Source organism: Mesoplodon bidens (genome assembly GCF_964165515.1).
Source record: "Mesoplodon bidens genome assembly, chromosome: 13".
Lineage (NCBI taxonomy): Eukaryota > Metazoa > Chordata > Mammalia > Artiodactyla > Ziphiidae > Mesoplodon > Mesoplodon bidens.
In genome coordinates this window covers 73,772,111-73,784,345 of record NC_138169.1, presented here as the reverse complement: position 1 = coordinate 73,784,345, position 12,235 = coordinate 73,772,111, and the positions used below count along the sequence as shown (strand labels likewise).

Sequence of the window (12,235 nt, the reverse complement as noted above, 5' to 3'; positions counted from 1 at the left end):
AGGAATAATCTCTTACGTGAGGTTACAAAAGGAAACCACTTCTTTTAGGGTACCATCTTCCCTAATTAGGATCTTCTGAAACTCCAGACATTTTACCAGGTGCCGTTTTCTCGTTTAGGCTGAAGATGTCAATCTCTTAGCCCAATCTCTCCTTGTACTCATCCCATCTTTCGTGTTCTCTACCAACTAGGTACCTTGGCAAAGAGGGTCCCCCAGTCCACTGCAAGACCTTGAACTGAAAAGCAAGATCAGGGATGCAGCCAGGTAATTTGGGGACTGCAGGCAACGAGGCTTAATATCCTACTTCATGAGCTCAAAGTGCACGTTCCAGAGAAAAACAGACCAGGAAGCAGCTGCCTTAATGGTTATTTCTAAAACAAATTTACCCAGCAGGGCAAGTGTACTTATCTGAAAGACAACTTTCTGCTAAAACTGCAGCAACTATTTCCTTGACATTATTCCAGATAAAGTCCCCAAGGCCCCATAATGGCAATTCCAAGGCTCTGAGTAGGTACAGTCCTGGATCTAGCTGTGGGGATACAACAAGAGTGGAAGAAACATCAACATGCAGACCCGATCCTTCCATGAGTATTAAAGACAGAAGCATTTGTCTACAGCTGAAAGCTCTTTCCACCCTCCTCCTCTCGCTGTGACACCAACACAAAGGAGCTATTTCCAGGCTACTTTTTATCTGGGCACTACAGCAATGGATTCTACTGACCCGATGGACTCTGTAACCTAAGTTAGTGGTTGATTAGTATTTTTGGCCAAGTACATGCTATCAAGCCTTGACATACTGTTTGTTTATATGAGGACCAAAAATGTTTTGGCTGAATGGAATACTAAATATTAAATGCTGCTTTTCGGCCTCCCCGTTGAATTATTTTTTGTGGAGAGGCAATTAGATGTGCCCTCAGAAAACTTCATTTTGGAAACCTTAAGGATAGTTTTACAGTTACAGTATCTCTGGAAAGGATATTTACAAGGAGGCTAATAAACTAAAATAACTGGGCTGTGTCACAGATAATCTCAGGACTGAGTTCCAGCAGAGTATTCCAGCAACCAGGTTACTTTCATAGATCCACAGTTAATAGGGCTAATCAGTTTATGGAAAGCTAGGAGTGTTGTAGAGAACACTGAATTTGATGAAAATGTTCCTTCTACCTTCTACTGAGAATTGAATTGGCAACCTACAATCTAGTTCCATTTACGCAAGATGGTGTTATTAAAATGGTCCTTTATAGGGTTCTTTCCAAATGACCATGAAGAACAACCTGTGCTGATGACTCCATCTGTGACTCAAAACACCACCTCCCACAGCTGGGGAGCGGGTGGGGCTCAGCTTCTACGAACAGACCATGGCAGGGGCACAGACCATGGCAGGGGCGCAGCCTTGGAGCCAACGTCAGCCTTCTCCTGCGGTGTGCGTGCAGTGTGCGCGCTTCTGCACACGTGCATTCCTTACCACCTCAAGAACATGTGGATTAATCAGGAGACAAGTTAGAAAACGGCCAGTCAGCTTAATTTAACACTTCACAGCTTTTCATCTGAATTCTACCGCCGTGTTTCACAAAGCCAAGGAGCCATTTAACTGCAGCTTCATGGTGGCTCCATTTATTTCATTAAAATGAAGAAAATTACACTGGAGCTGTAAAAGTTTCAAAATGCTTTTAAAGATGATAAACGTTTGGCGCTGTCACAGATTCTCCAAGATTCACTCAAACCCTGCTACACTCTTACCTCAGTGTATTATTAGGGTATATACAGCAAAACCCCCAAACTGTGCTATGCCTCTCATTTTCTCTCAGAGAGGGCTCATGCTTAGCCAGCTGGAAAGTGGCACCCGTGCGTATTTATTTGTCATACGTCAAAGGGCTGTGGCTCCGCAGATAAGAATCAGGGCTTGTTCATTATACTATAGAAATAAAAGCACTACCACGGAAAGAGAGCCACACCAGGATGGTTAATAAAGCCACATGGTGAGCAGTGCCCAGGGGGTGGAGGCTGAACGGTCATCGACGTGGGAAAATTATATAAACTGTGGTGTGCTCACATCACTGACTACTGTGTAATAACTAATACGTCCCGAAAAATGACCACAAGTGAATAATATCAAGTTAATAACTAATACGTATATGAGATCCCACTTGTGTGTGTGTGTGTGCACGCATGTGTATGTGCGCACGCATGCATCCACGTGTATGTTTATGAGAGCACAGAGGAAGGAGTGGGATGGGGAGTCCCAGGGTAGCTCCAGGATGACACAGCACACTTCAGTGTGGCGGCTGACAGGGAGAAGGTGTAAGAGAGGGGAAAACACATGGTAGGAGATGGAACTGGAAAAGCAGAAGTAAAGGCTATTCATCACAAGGGATGGTGAGGGTGCAAAAGAAACAGACGTGATAATTTCTAATGCAGCCATAAGGTAAGTTTGCTTATTCCAGGTGAAAGATGACCAGGTACGTAGAAAGCATGAGAGCAGATAAAACATTTAGGAAATATTACTACCCAGTCTTTGAAAATAGAAAACAAAACCAAATTCCTATTTTTAATTCATTGCTGGGGGAAGGAGAGAGCACAGGCAAGAAGAAAAGCACAGTGGCAGGGCCACGGGGAGCTCATTCACATGCATCACTTCGTCCTGCCAGGTGATTCTGACCATGGAACCCAGGACGAGCATAATTCAGTTTACCCTGTCGTTTAATATCATCAGCTATCGCAACACTCCAACACTCGCAACAGGTTCCAAGGCCAACAAGATGCAAAAATGATAGTAGATGCTCATCAGCCCTGCACTCTATCAAAATCGTTTCATGAAGTGATCTTGTCCGTCTCACAGCTCTACTGCCATGGAAATGACTAGTGCACGATAGGAAATATATGAGTTTATTTGAACTTTCTTGAATTCTACTGGAGGCTGAGCCTGGCCCACCCAACACATGCCCTCCACTGAAGCTCAATACCTTACACTGGGCTGATTTTTGCAGACTGCCACTTAGATTTTCCAGTGTACAATGCTGAGTAGTAAATTCTAACAATATAACCAAATTGTTCCTTTAAATCAACATCTTGCAGGGAATCAGCAATCGTATATGTATCTAAAGGTGTTCCCCAGTAATAAGCAGTTACAACAAACATACAAAGTTAAAACAGTTACAACAAACATACAAAGTTAAAACAGTAAGGAAAATTCTTCAAATAGCTATAGCAGCTCCAAGCATAAACTATAAACTAGCCTGTCTTTAGGGATCAAGGAGAAAACAGGCAACTAAAGTACACAGTCGTCCAAGTTACCCACAAACATGAATAGTAGAAATTACTTAAAATAATGAGTAATAAGAATAACAGATACTTGGCTTAAAAAGACCATTTTTCTAGATCTTTTCAATTTCTTAATTATACTCTTTCCTCTCTCCTCCTAAATTATACGAACCCTTGTTCATACCTGTGAACCTGTGAGTAGGGGCCCCTGGAAGCAGAGAAAGGTCACTGGTTCATGCTTGTGATACAAAAAATCTAACCCAGCCTTTGAAACGTGGTACAGGAAATGTATAACTGAAAATTCACATATATAATTGCATGCAATTCCTGTGGCTTCCTTGATTCTCCTCCAACCAAAATATTTTACCCAAGTCTTCTAAACACATGGGAAAAGCTTATCAGGAGTACAAACACTAAAAGGCAGAAATAGACTCTACATGTTCAGATTAAAATGCACTTTAAACAAAGTTTGACAGTATTCCTCATAAAACTATACGGGACTAAAAATCAATTCGTTTTACCCAGTACCTTCAAACAGTGTGAAAGTGAGAGGTTTAAAATAAGAAGCATGCAGCTCTGTGGCACATAAGAAGCTGTTCTTATCAAAAAAAGAAGAAAAAAGTGTATAGTCACCATTACCCCAAATATTAAAACTAACCCACAGTTTTGCCATTAATGTCTGAACGAGGGTATCATTACCGTTGGAGCCTCACCACCCGTGACAGTTGAAGAACGTGCTCTCCCAGCTGGGGCACTGGGCTGTTAAATGATAATTTACATCAGTGAAATGCATTTCGGGAGACCACCCATTGCTTATTGAATTAGGAATCAGTGCTGGTGCAGTCAGGAAGGCAGGTGACATGAATCAAAATCTCTGCAATCCACCCGGTCCAAATAAAGTTGAGCAACCACTGATGACCAGAAGGAAAAGAGGAACAGGATCACCCTCCCATCCAGAGAAGGCTCAGGGTGCAGCCCTGATCTGGGTAAACGATGAACTGACAACCTCAACAATGTGAGATGTCTTATGAAAAAAAAAAAAAAGGAAAGCACCACTATTGTGCCCCCACTGTTAAATAATTAGCAGATGATTAAATCTGTCAAACTCAGAAATTCAGGTAAGAGGCCACTGGTGATCAGTGAGTTCACAGCTTCACAGAGCACAAGGAAAGAGGGACGAATCATCAATTTTCAGGGAAGTGAGCTCTTTTGGCCAATAAAACTGACACTGATTTTTGAAAAGGAGAGAAAGCACCATTAATTCACCAAGGAAAATCACAGAATCATGTGAAGAGTATCCCACTAGTCCATCACAGCTGATTGTTCTGTTTTGGGGGAGGCCTGTACTGCATCCCAGAAAGGATGCTCTTGTCAAGCTTCTGACCTACCAGCCCTTTCCATGTATGCCACAACGCATCTATTATGTTGATTACTCAGTTGACTAATGTACTATTCATTCTGTAAACATAAAAGACTTAAAGCCTAGGCAAAAAAGGTCCTTTGAAGTTGAGCAAAAATGTACACAACAGGGAAGACACCATGATTGCAAAACCTGTTAAGTGCAATCTTTCTTTCCCTTCTTCAATTTTATATGCAATAAACAATGATCATTTCATTGCAAACAGTTTCATATGCAATAAACAAGCACTACCAATGACCAAGGATTTGTCGTAATTAAAAAAATTGGTCAAGGTCAAACATCCAGTTAAGCATGCTGAAACCACATAATGTTTTCTCCTCCAAAACAAGAAACAAATTTACATAAAATTTACTTTTAATGTGTTTATTAAACATCTCCCAAAGCAGTTCTGGTCTGCTTTCCAATCAGAATATTCATTTTTATTTGTGTCCTATATTATTAAATACCCTTTACACTTCTATATTTCCTGCTAGTTATGAAAATTGTGGGAAAGTGGGAATTATAGTGGGAACAAATTATATATTGAGTCAGTAGAGCTGCCTTTAAAGAGACGGCACAGAGGCTTTGTGGGTTAAGAGTTTAGGCCATTAGTAATGGAAAGGACTTCTTGCTGCCCACCCAGAAGAGTTCTTCCTATGTTCTTGAGATACAAACACAGCTTCAGGGACCAAATGAAGTTTTTAAAAAAGGAATTGTTAGTGTTTAGGTCAAGTAAGCACATCAGAATTGGTATTAATTTGGATGGAAAAGCAAAACAATGGAGTTTTTAGCATTTCAGAGACTTTGGTGACAATAACAACTCTTCGTATTGGAAATTCACTCTCCTTGGGCAATTTGCTAGGACATTTTAATGTCTTACGTATATAGTAAATGGATTTGCACAGGAAAAACTCTTCCTCAGTAGCCCAGATGATTTTAAATAAAAGCCCAAAGAGCCAGTTGATGGCTGGAAATGAGCATGGGTTACCGGTGGCAGATGAGCCTGCTCTGCGACTGCGTCGGTGACACTGCAGGACCTCAACCTCGAGGAAGGCTCTCTCTGCTGAAGGGGAGGAAAGGACGCGGAGCATCAGGGACACATATTCTGAGAAACGAGTTTCACTGGTTTAAAAAATATATCACTCAAGCCTAGTCACTGCTCTTTAATATTAGAAGGTAATTAAATGAAACACCATCTTTTCGGGGTAATGAGAGTCATCTTTTAAGGAGTCAAGGATCTTCCACTGTCATTTTCAAGTGTCTTAAGCAGATGGGATAGAAATAACATTAAAAATAAGAGGCCAAGGGCTTCCCTGGTGGCGCAGTGGTTGAGAGTCTGCCTGCCGACGCAGGGGACACGGGTTCGTGCCCCGGTCCGGGAAGATCCCACATGCCGCGGAGTGGCTGGGCCCGTGAGCCATGGCCGCTGAGCCTGCGCGTCCGGAGCCTGTGCTCTGCAACGGGAGAGGCCACAACGGTGAGAGGCCCGCATACAGCAAAAAAAAAAAAAAAAAAAGAGGCCAAAACAGGAAAGGGGACTCCACAGATAACATTCGAGTGCTGCTCTAATAATGGAAAAAAGAAGCTAGAAGTCCTGAATTCTGCTTTGAGAGGCAACCTCTGGGTAAATTCTAGTGGAACACGAATAGAGGAAGAGATACTGACATACAGTTATTAAACATTTATTGACTACTGTGACCAATGACAAAGAATCAGTTGGATTCTATTTCCAGGGGAACTCAAATATAATCTTCGGCTACTTCTGAAGGGTTAGGTATTTATACCTTCAGCTTCTGAATGGAGTTCAGACGTTGTACAGAACAGGAATGAAGGAAAATAGGTATGGTTAATCTAAAAAAAAAAAATCTAGAGTGTAATGTATAATATGTTCCTCTCACTTGTTTGTATTAATCTATATGGTTAAAAAAAAAAAAAAGACCACAGATCAGCAACAGGTCACACACACACAAGGCAGGGGTCTAATTAGCAACAGGTCTGTACACGGGACAAATCTGTAGCATTTGCTCACTTTTAATATTTTGCAATCAGGAAAATGGGGTAAAGGGCCAAGACAGGCTCTGAGGCAGCAAATGGGAAGCTTTTCAAGTCTTCTCACAACGGTTAGCATGAGGGATTCATCCTTTAGTAAAAGTTCATGCTGCTGTCCTTGAAGACAGAGTGACCTTGACAAGCAAAACTGGAGAAGAACCCCCTACTCCCCTACCCCTCTCTTTCCTAGGCACTGTTATGTGATAGTTGAACCAGACTCAACATGAACTTAAAGTAATTCCGACACTTGCACTTGGATCTTAAAGATCTTTTATGAACCTAGAATAATGAATGCAGAAGCTCCCTATAAAAATAATAAGAGATGATCGCTTAGTATCAGTGCTGCCTAAAATGATGGCTTTTCACTTGATACACTAAAGGTATACCACTGCTATGCTTCTGGCAGTACTTACTTCCTTTCATAGTGTTTTAAATATATGGTTTCCTTGCTTATGTTGTTTCCATAGCAACAGTTTTATCAATTCAAATACCCCATATATGCAAACTCCTTTTTTTCCTGCCTCTATAGTACTAAATTTTCGTCTCAGTGATATTTCTCTTTCTGAAGGACATTCATAGAATTTTAATACAAAAACACATTAACTGAGTAATCGGTGCAACTCATGATATGGGCCAATGGTGTCTTTTAAAACAAAAACACGTAACTGAAGGAGTAACAATTTTGTGAGTACTTACTGGCTTTTACATTTTATGTAGTCCTCCTGTTCATTTACATTTGATATGGCTGTAATGATGACTATTTTTCTAGGATGCCATTTTCAGCAGAGGGGCGACCATCATTTACTACAGTGCATCTGTAGGTTCAATTTCTCAAGAGACACTGAGACTGCACTGCTTCTCAATTTTATGCATGAGCAGGAATTTTCTGTGGGCTTTTTCTGCAAAGCTTTGTGTTGTCAAACACAGATGTCTTCATGGCTGATTCTGTTGCTTCTCATTGGGGCTTAGCCCCACCTGAAGCATCTACAATGAATTTCCCTGATGGCTAAGAACCCAAGTTCAAATGCTACCCTGGTGACAGTGTCCCAATTTCACCACCTTTCTCAAGGATTGGTACTCTGGGACTTGGGAGATGTCTTCTATCTCCTGTTCTAACCTTGTCTTGGATGGGTCACTTAAAATCATGTCTTCATCTGTGAAACGAGGATGATAAAGCACACAGAGTATGACGTAAGAGGATTAACCTGGAGACCCAATGTCTCCCAGGTCCCAGTGTGCACACCACCTTTATGACAAAGGTACTCTTCATGACCCTTTGGCTGGGAAAAGAAATTCTACAAGGTTAAAGCTGATGAAACACAAGTCATAGATTTGAGTTTTTTATGAATCAAGAAAGATTTTCACCTGCTTGGGCTAATTTTGGTATAGTCCTGCTTCTCCTAGGGAAGGAGGAACTTTGGAAAATGTCAGAGTTATCTGGGAGCCAGAAGACAAGACTATTACTTACAATCAAAGAACCAAACTGCTCCCCATTGGAGTCCGGAGTGATCTGAAGCCGTCTGCTCAGCTCCTCAGACAGCTCCTGGGGGCTGGTCCGCGACACAGGCGAGGCGGGTGGTGGAGGCAGCGCCAGGCTGAGGGAGTCTCCACTGATGCTCACTTCTTCCGAAATGGTCTCCCAAGGCTACCAAGGAACAAGATGCTGTGGTAACTGCTAGGACGAGGGACCTTCTCATTCCCCGTCCCCGTAATAACCCTTATGATAACTGTAATTCACATTTACTGAGCACTCAGGAGGCACACGACCTTCTCAGGATCCATAGGGAAATAAAGACTACCCTGATTAACAGATGTGGACACTGAAGCAGAGGGAATAGCTTGCTCAAGGTAACAGAGCTAGGAAGTGGTGGGGTCAGGACTTGAGCCAAGGAAGCCTGGTCCCAGGGTCTGTGCTCTTAGCCCCTTTGTCATAGTGCCTCTCTGAGCAGTGCTTTGCTTCTAGCACTTGATACTACCTGCATGGGTTAAAAAAATATTCTCAGGAATTTGTTTATGATTTTCGTGAATTGTCTTTTACTCTAACCGTTGAGGATTCACAATGAAAACAGCAGAGATGCTATAAGCTGTAAGTAAGCCCTGGTATAAAGTAACTTTTAGTGAATTTATTACAGTATCATTCATGTTGCTTTTCTAATTTTGATCACTGGAACATTTTGTGAATGATCTTCCTAATGCAGTGTTTAAAAAGAATGGATTTCTAATAAGTAAACAGAGTTGTTAAGGCAGCATGGAAGTTATGGTTTGCTGCCTTGCTAATCTGCTGTTCAATTTATATATATTCTTCCCCAGTAATTTACCATAAGCATTTGAAGGGTAAACTTATGAACATTTCTGTTCACCCAAATTTCTATTTTCTTGGTAACAAATCTCTTTCACTATGTCAAAATTGCTCAGTAAAAACTTGTATTTGGTACCCAAACAAGTTACAGGGCGCCTTCAACTGCTCAAAGATGATAACCATGCTGCCATTTAACAAGAGATGGTTAAACTCTGGGGAAAAATAAAGCATAAAGTGAAAACATCTTAAGATTTCCATGCTAAAAATAATGTCATTCCCTTTTGTAGTAATGTAAACTATGTGTACTCATCAAAGATGGCTTTTGTAAGCGCTTTCTAAGTTACTAAATATCCCGATGGTCAACAATCAGCCACGAGACCATGATCCTCCCTTTTTACACAGATCTACTGAGACAAGAAATTACGACACACGATCAGCCTGGAGAACATGGCCAGGAGGCGCTCCAGGGAGTGTGCCGCCAGAGCAGGAAGTCCTACCTCAGGGCCGTCTCCGCCCTCGCTGGGGTCCACCTCCAGATCCTCGCTGATGTGTCTGCGTGAGCGGAAGCGCCGATGCGCTGCCTCCTGGTTGATCTGCCGGATGTTGCTGTCGGACTCGGAGGACACATCCCTGGGAGCGCGGGGTGAGGGTGGGAGTCAGGAGAGCCGGTACTGACACCTGGCACTTCAACACCAGCCGACACCCACCAAGGGCCTGACACCTAATACAGTGTCAGCGCTGTCACGCGCAACACTGACAATCAGCTGGCTGTTCAGCGGGAGAATCTGCCACCATCTCTTGGCTAAAGCATTCTCCTAGGTCCCTTTCATTGAAATACAGTCTTTAAATGCATCTGTCCCAATATTTTTGAGTATCTTTCAGGCATATACTGCAGCATGTACTTTAGTGTTTAAGAAAGAAGAGAAATCAAAGTCCTCCATCCATCTGCCCCAGTGACAAGGGGGGCCTCTTGAAGGAGAGGTGACAGGTGAGCTCACACTCATGGCCAGTCCGTGGTGACCCCTCTCTAGGAGTCCAGCAATGACAGGGCTGCAACTTCTGGTCACCAACAATTAACCAATGAGTCCAAATAGTACCAACTCAAAGCTGGGGTCTGGAGGGAAATGCTCCTGACCCAACATGAACTTCGGCCTCTGAGGATCTCATTCTGACAGACTCTCAGAAGCATGACACTGCATTTCTCCCCGTTAAACTCCTTTGTAAAATTCACAAACATCAGGCAATAACCTCCCAAATCAACTGGGATTTGAGGAACGCTGCAACTTCATAGTCTCTTTTTTATTGGGGGGGGGGACGTCATGTAACTCTCTTAATTCAGGATGTGAAAAGCATTGAGTCAATCTTGAAAACTTTTGCACTAAATTACAGGCAATTCTCCTTTGGGAGAAATACTACTTGGAGGCTTTTAGAGTAGAAGTTTAAATGTCAAAATGTTTTTCAGAGAAAACCCTTACAGACTCTTTGAATAAGACACCATATTCAGTTAAAAAATGACGCTGCAGGGCTTCCCTGGTGGCGCAGTGGTTGAGAGTCCGCCTGCCGGTGCATGGGACACGGGTTCGTGCCCCGGTCTGGGAAGATCCCACATGCCGCGGAGCGGCTGGGCCCGTGAGCCATGGCCGCTGAGCCTGCGCGTCCGGAGCCTGTGCTCCGCGATGGGAGAGGCCACAGCAGTGAGAGGCCGGTGTACAGCAACAACAACAACAAAAAAATGATGCTGCAAATTAATATTTCAAAATATTTGAAAACATTATTTCAGACTAAATGAAATCCAGTATCAATCAAGGACCCTCATTATAGACTCTTCCTAAAACATAGGTTTTAAAACATTCTAATGACTCTCAAGCTAACTTATACTATTTTCCTATATTTCCCCCAAAGAACATGCTGGGCCCCTGAAACAGTGAATGGTCTGCAATAAGCAGCACTGCTTGCAAATAAACAGGTGACTCTTTAATGCCAGTTTCCAAGAGAGTCTGAATATTTCCACCAAAAATCTTTACATTTTTTAGCTTTACTGGTAAAGGGACACTATGAAGGTTACCTTTCTTTAATCCACATTAAAATAAAAACTCTTGTTATTAAGATTTGAATGAAGTTTTACTGCCCAATATACCAATTTTTAAAACCTAACAGAAATATACATTTTGCATATTTTATAGTTGTATTAAACTATAACTGGACTAAAAATAGTACGTTAGGCAGAGGGCTCCTCAGAAAAAAATCGCATAAGGCCATAGAGAAACTAATTAAAATCAAGGGACACACAAGTATACTAACACAGTTTCTGAAACCACCAAAACAGGATGATAAAAAATAACACTCTCTTGGATATGTTAGAAAATATAATATTGTCTTTGTGATTTTATACTGCTGCCGTGATTTTTATAGGACATTCAATTCAATTTCACTTTATAATGACTGGCCTTACTGAAAAATATGGTATATATAGAAGTTTCATCAAAATTTTAAATCTTCACTTGAAATGTCAGGTGTCACTTAGTCAATACCAAATGTGTGTTCTGGGTTATAACACACACTTGAATTGTTACAGGGATTTCGGAGAGGTTGAAAAGAATAAGGCTTTAATATTGCTATGTTTGCATTTTCTATCTCTCAGAAGAATATAAAAATTCCATTACTCTGGAAGGACTTATTTTTTTTTAAAGGAGCATTTAAAATCAATTATGCTAATCCTCCTTATCCAACATGCTTGAATAATTAGTAATCAGTGTGAACCAGAAACAACTAAATAGCATGAAGAAGAAAGATATCTCTGATTCTGAAATTCCAACCCTGGGCTTTTTTATGGTCTTTAGTGATAAAATGAAAATGTTCATACAAGGAAGGCCTTTACCCTTAAATAAGCAATTAAACGAGAGGGCTGTTGAAACTGACAGGAAGTTTAAATGGTCACTAATAGGAAGATGAACATTTAAAAATATGTCTGAGCTGGCAAATTAAAACAGAAACATGATTTTATTGGGGGCAGGGAAAAAATTTAAGAAGTGGCTATTTCAGTGTGCTTCAGTCATTAATTTCACATATATAGTCTTCATTTGACTTTCATGGGAAATATACAAATTAATAAAGAGAAGAAAACCCATAAATTTATCAAATTCAGTGCCAATTAAGATCAGTGTGTCTGATCATTTACTTTCATATACATCAGTGACTCATGATGACCGGAGTCATTAAGATAGATT

The 12,235-nt window shown here is 41.3% G+C and overlaps 1 protein-coding gene across 8 annotated transcripts in view; it reads right to left on the bottom strand.

Annotated features, from left to right (window-relative positions):
- Positions 1-12,235, bottom strand: part of NEDD4L (NEDD4 like E3 ubiquitin protein ligase) — a 350,990-nt gene that overhangs the window by 59,100 nt on the left and 279,655 nt on the right. For 5 of the 8 annotated variants that reach the window (XM_081253287.1, XM_081253289.1, XM_081253291.1 and 2 more), the window contains 4 exons: positions 9,506-9,638; positions 8,178-8,354; positions 5,649-5,723; positions 3,961-4,020 (listed from right to left, as the gene is read on the bottom strand). In XM_081253287.1, coding sequence (XP_081109413.1) covers positions 3,961-4,020; positions 5,649-5,723; positions 8,178-8,354; positions 9,506-9,638 — 445 coding nt within the window. The remainder of the gene's footprint in view (positions 1-3,960; positions 4,021-5,648; positions 5,724-8,177; positions 8,355-9,505; positions 9,639-12,235) is intronic. The other 3 variants (XM_081253288.1, XM_081253285.1, XM_081253286.1) reach the window with 2 other exon arrangements.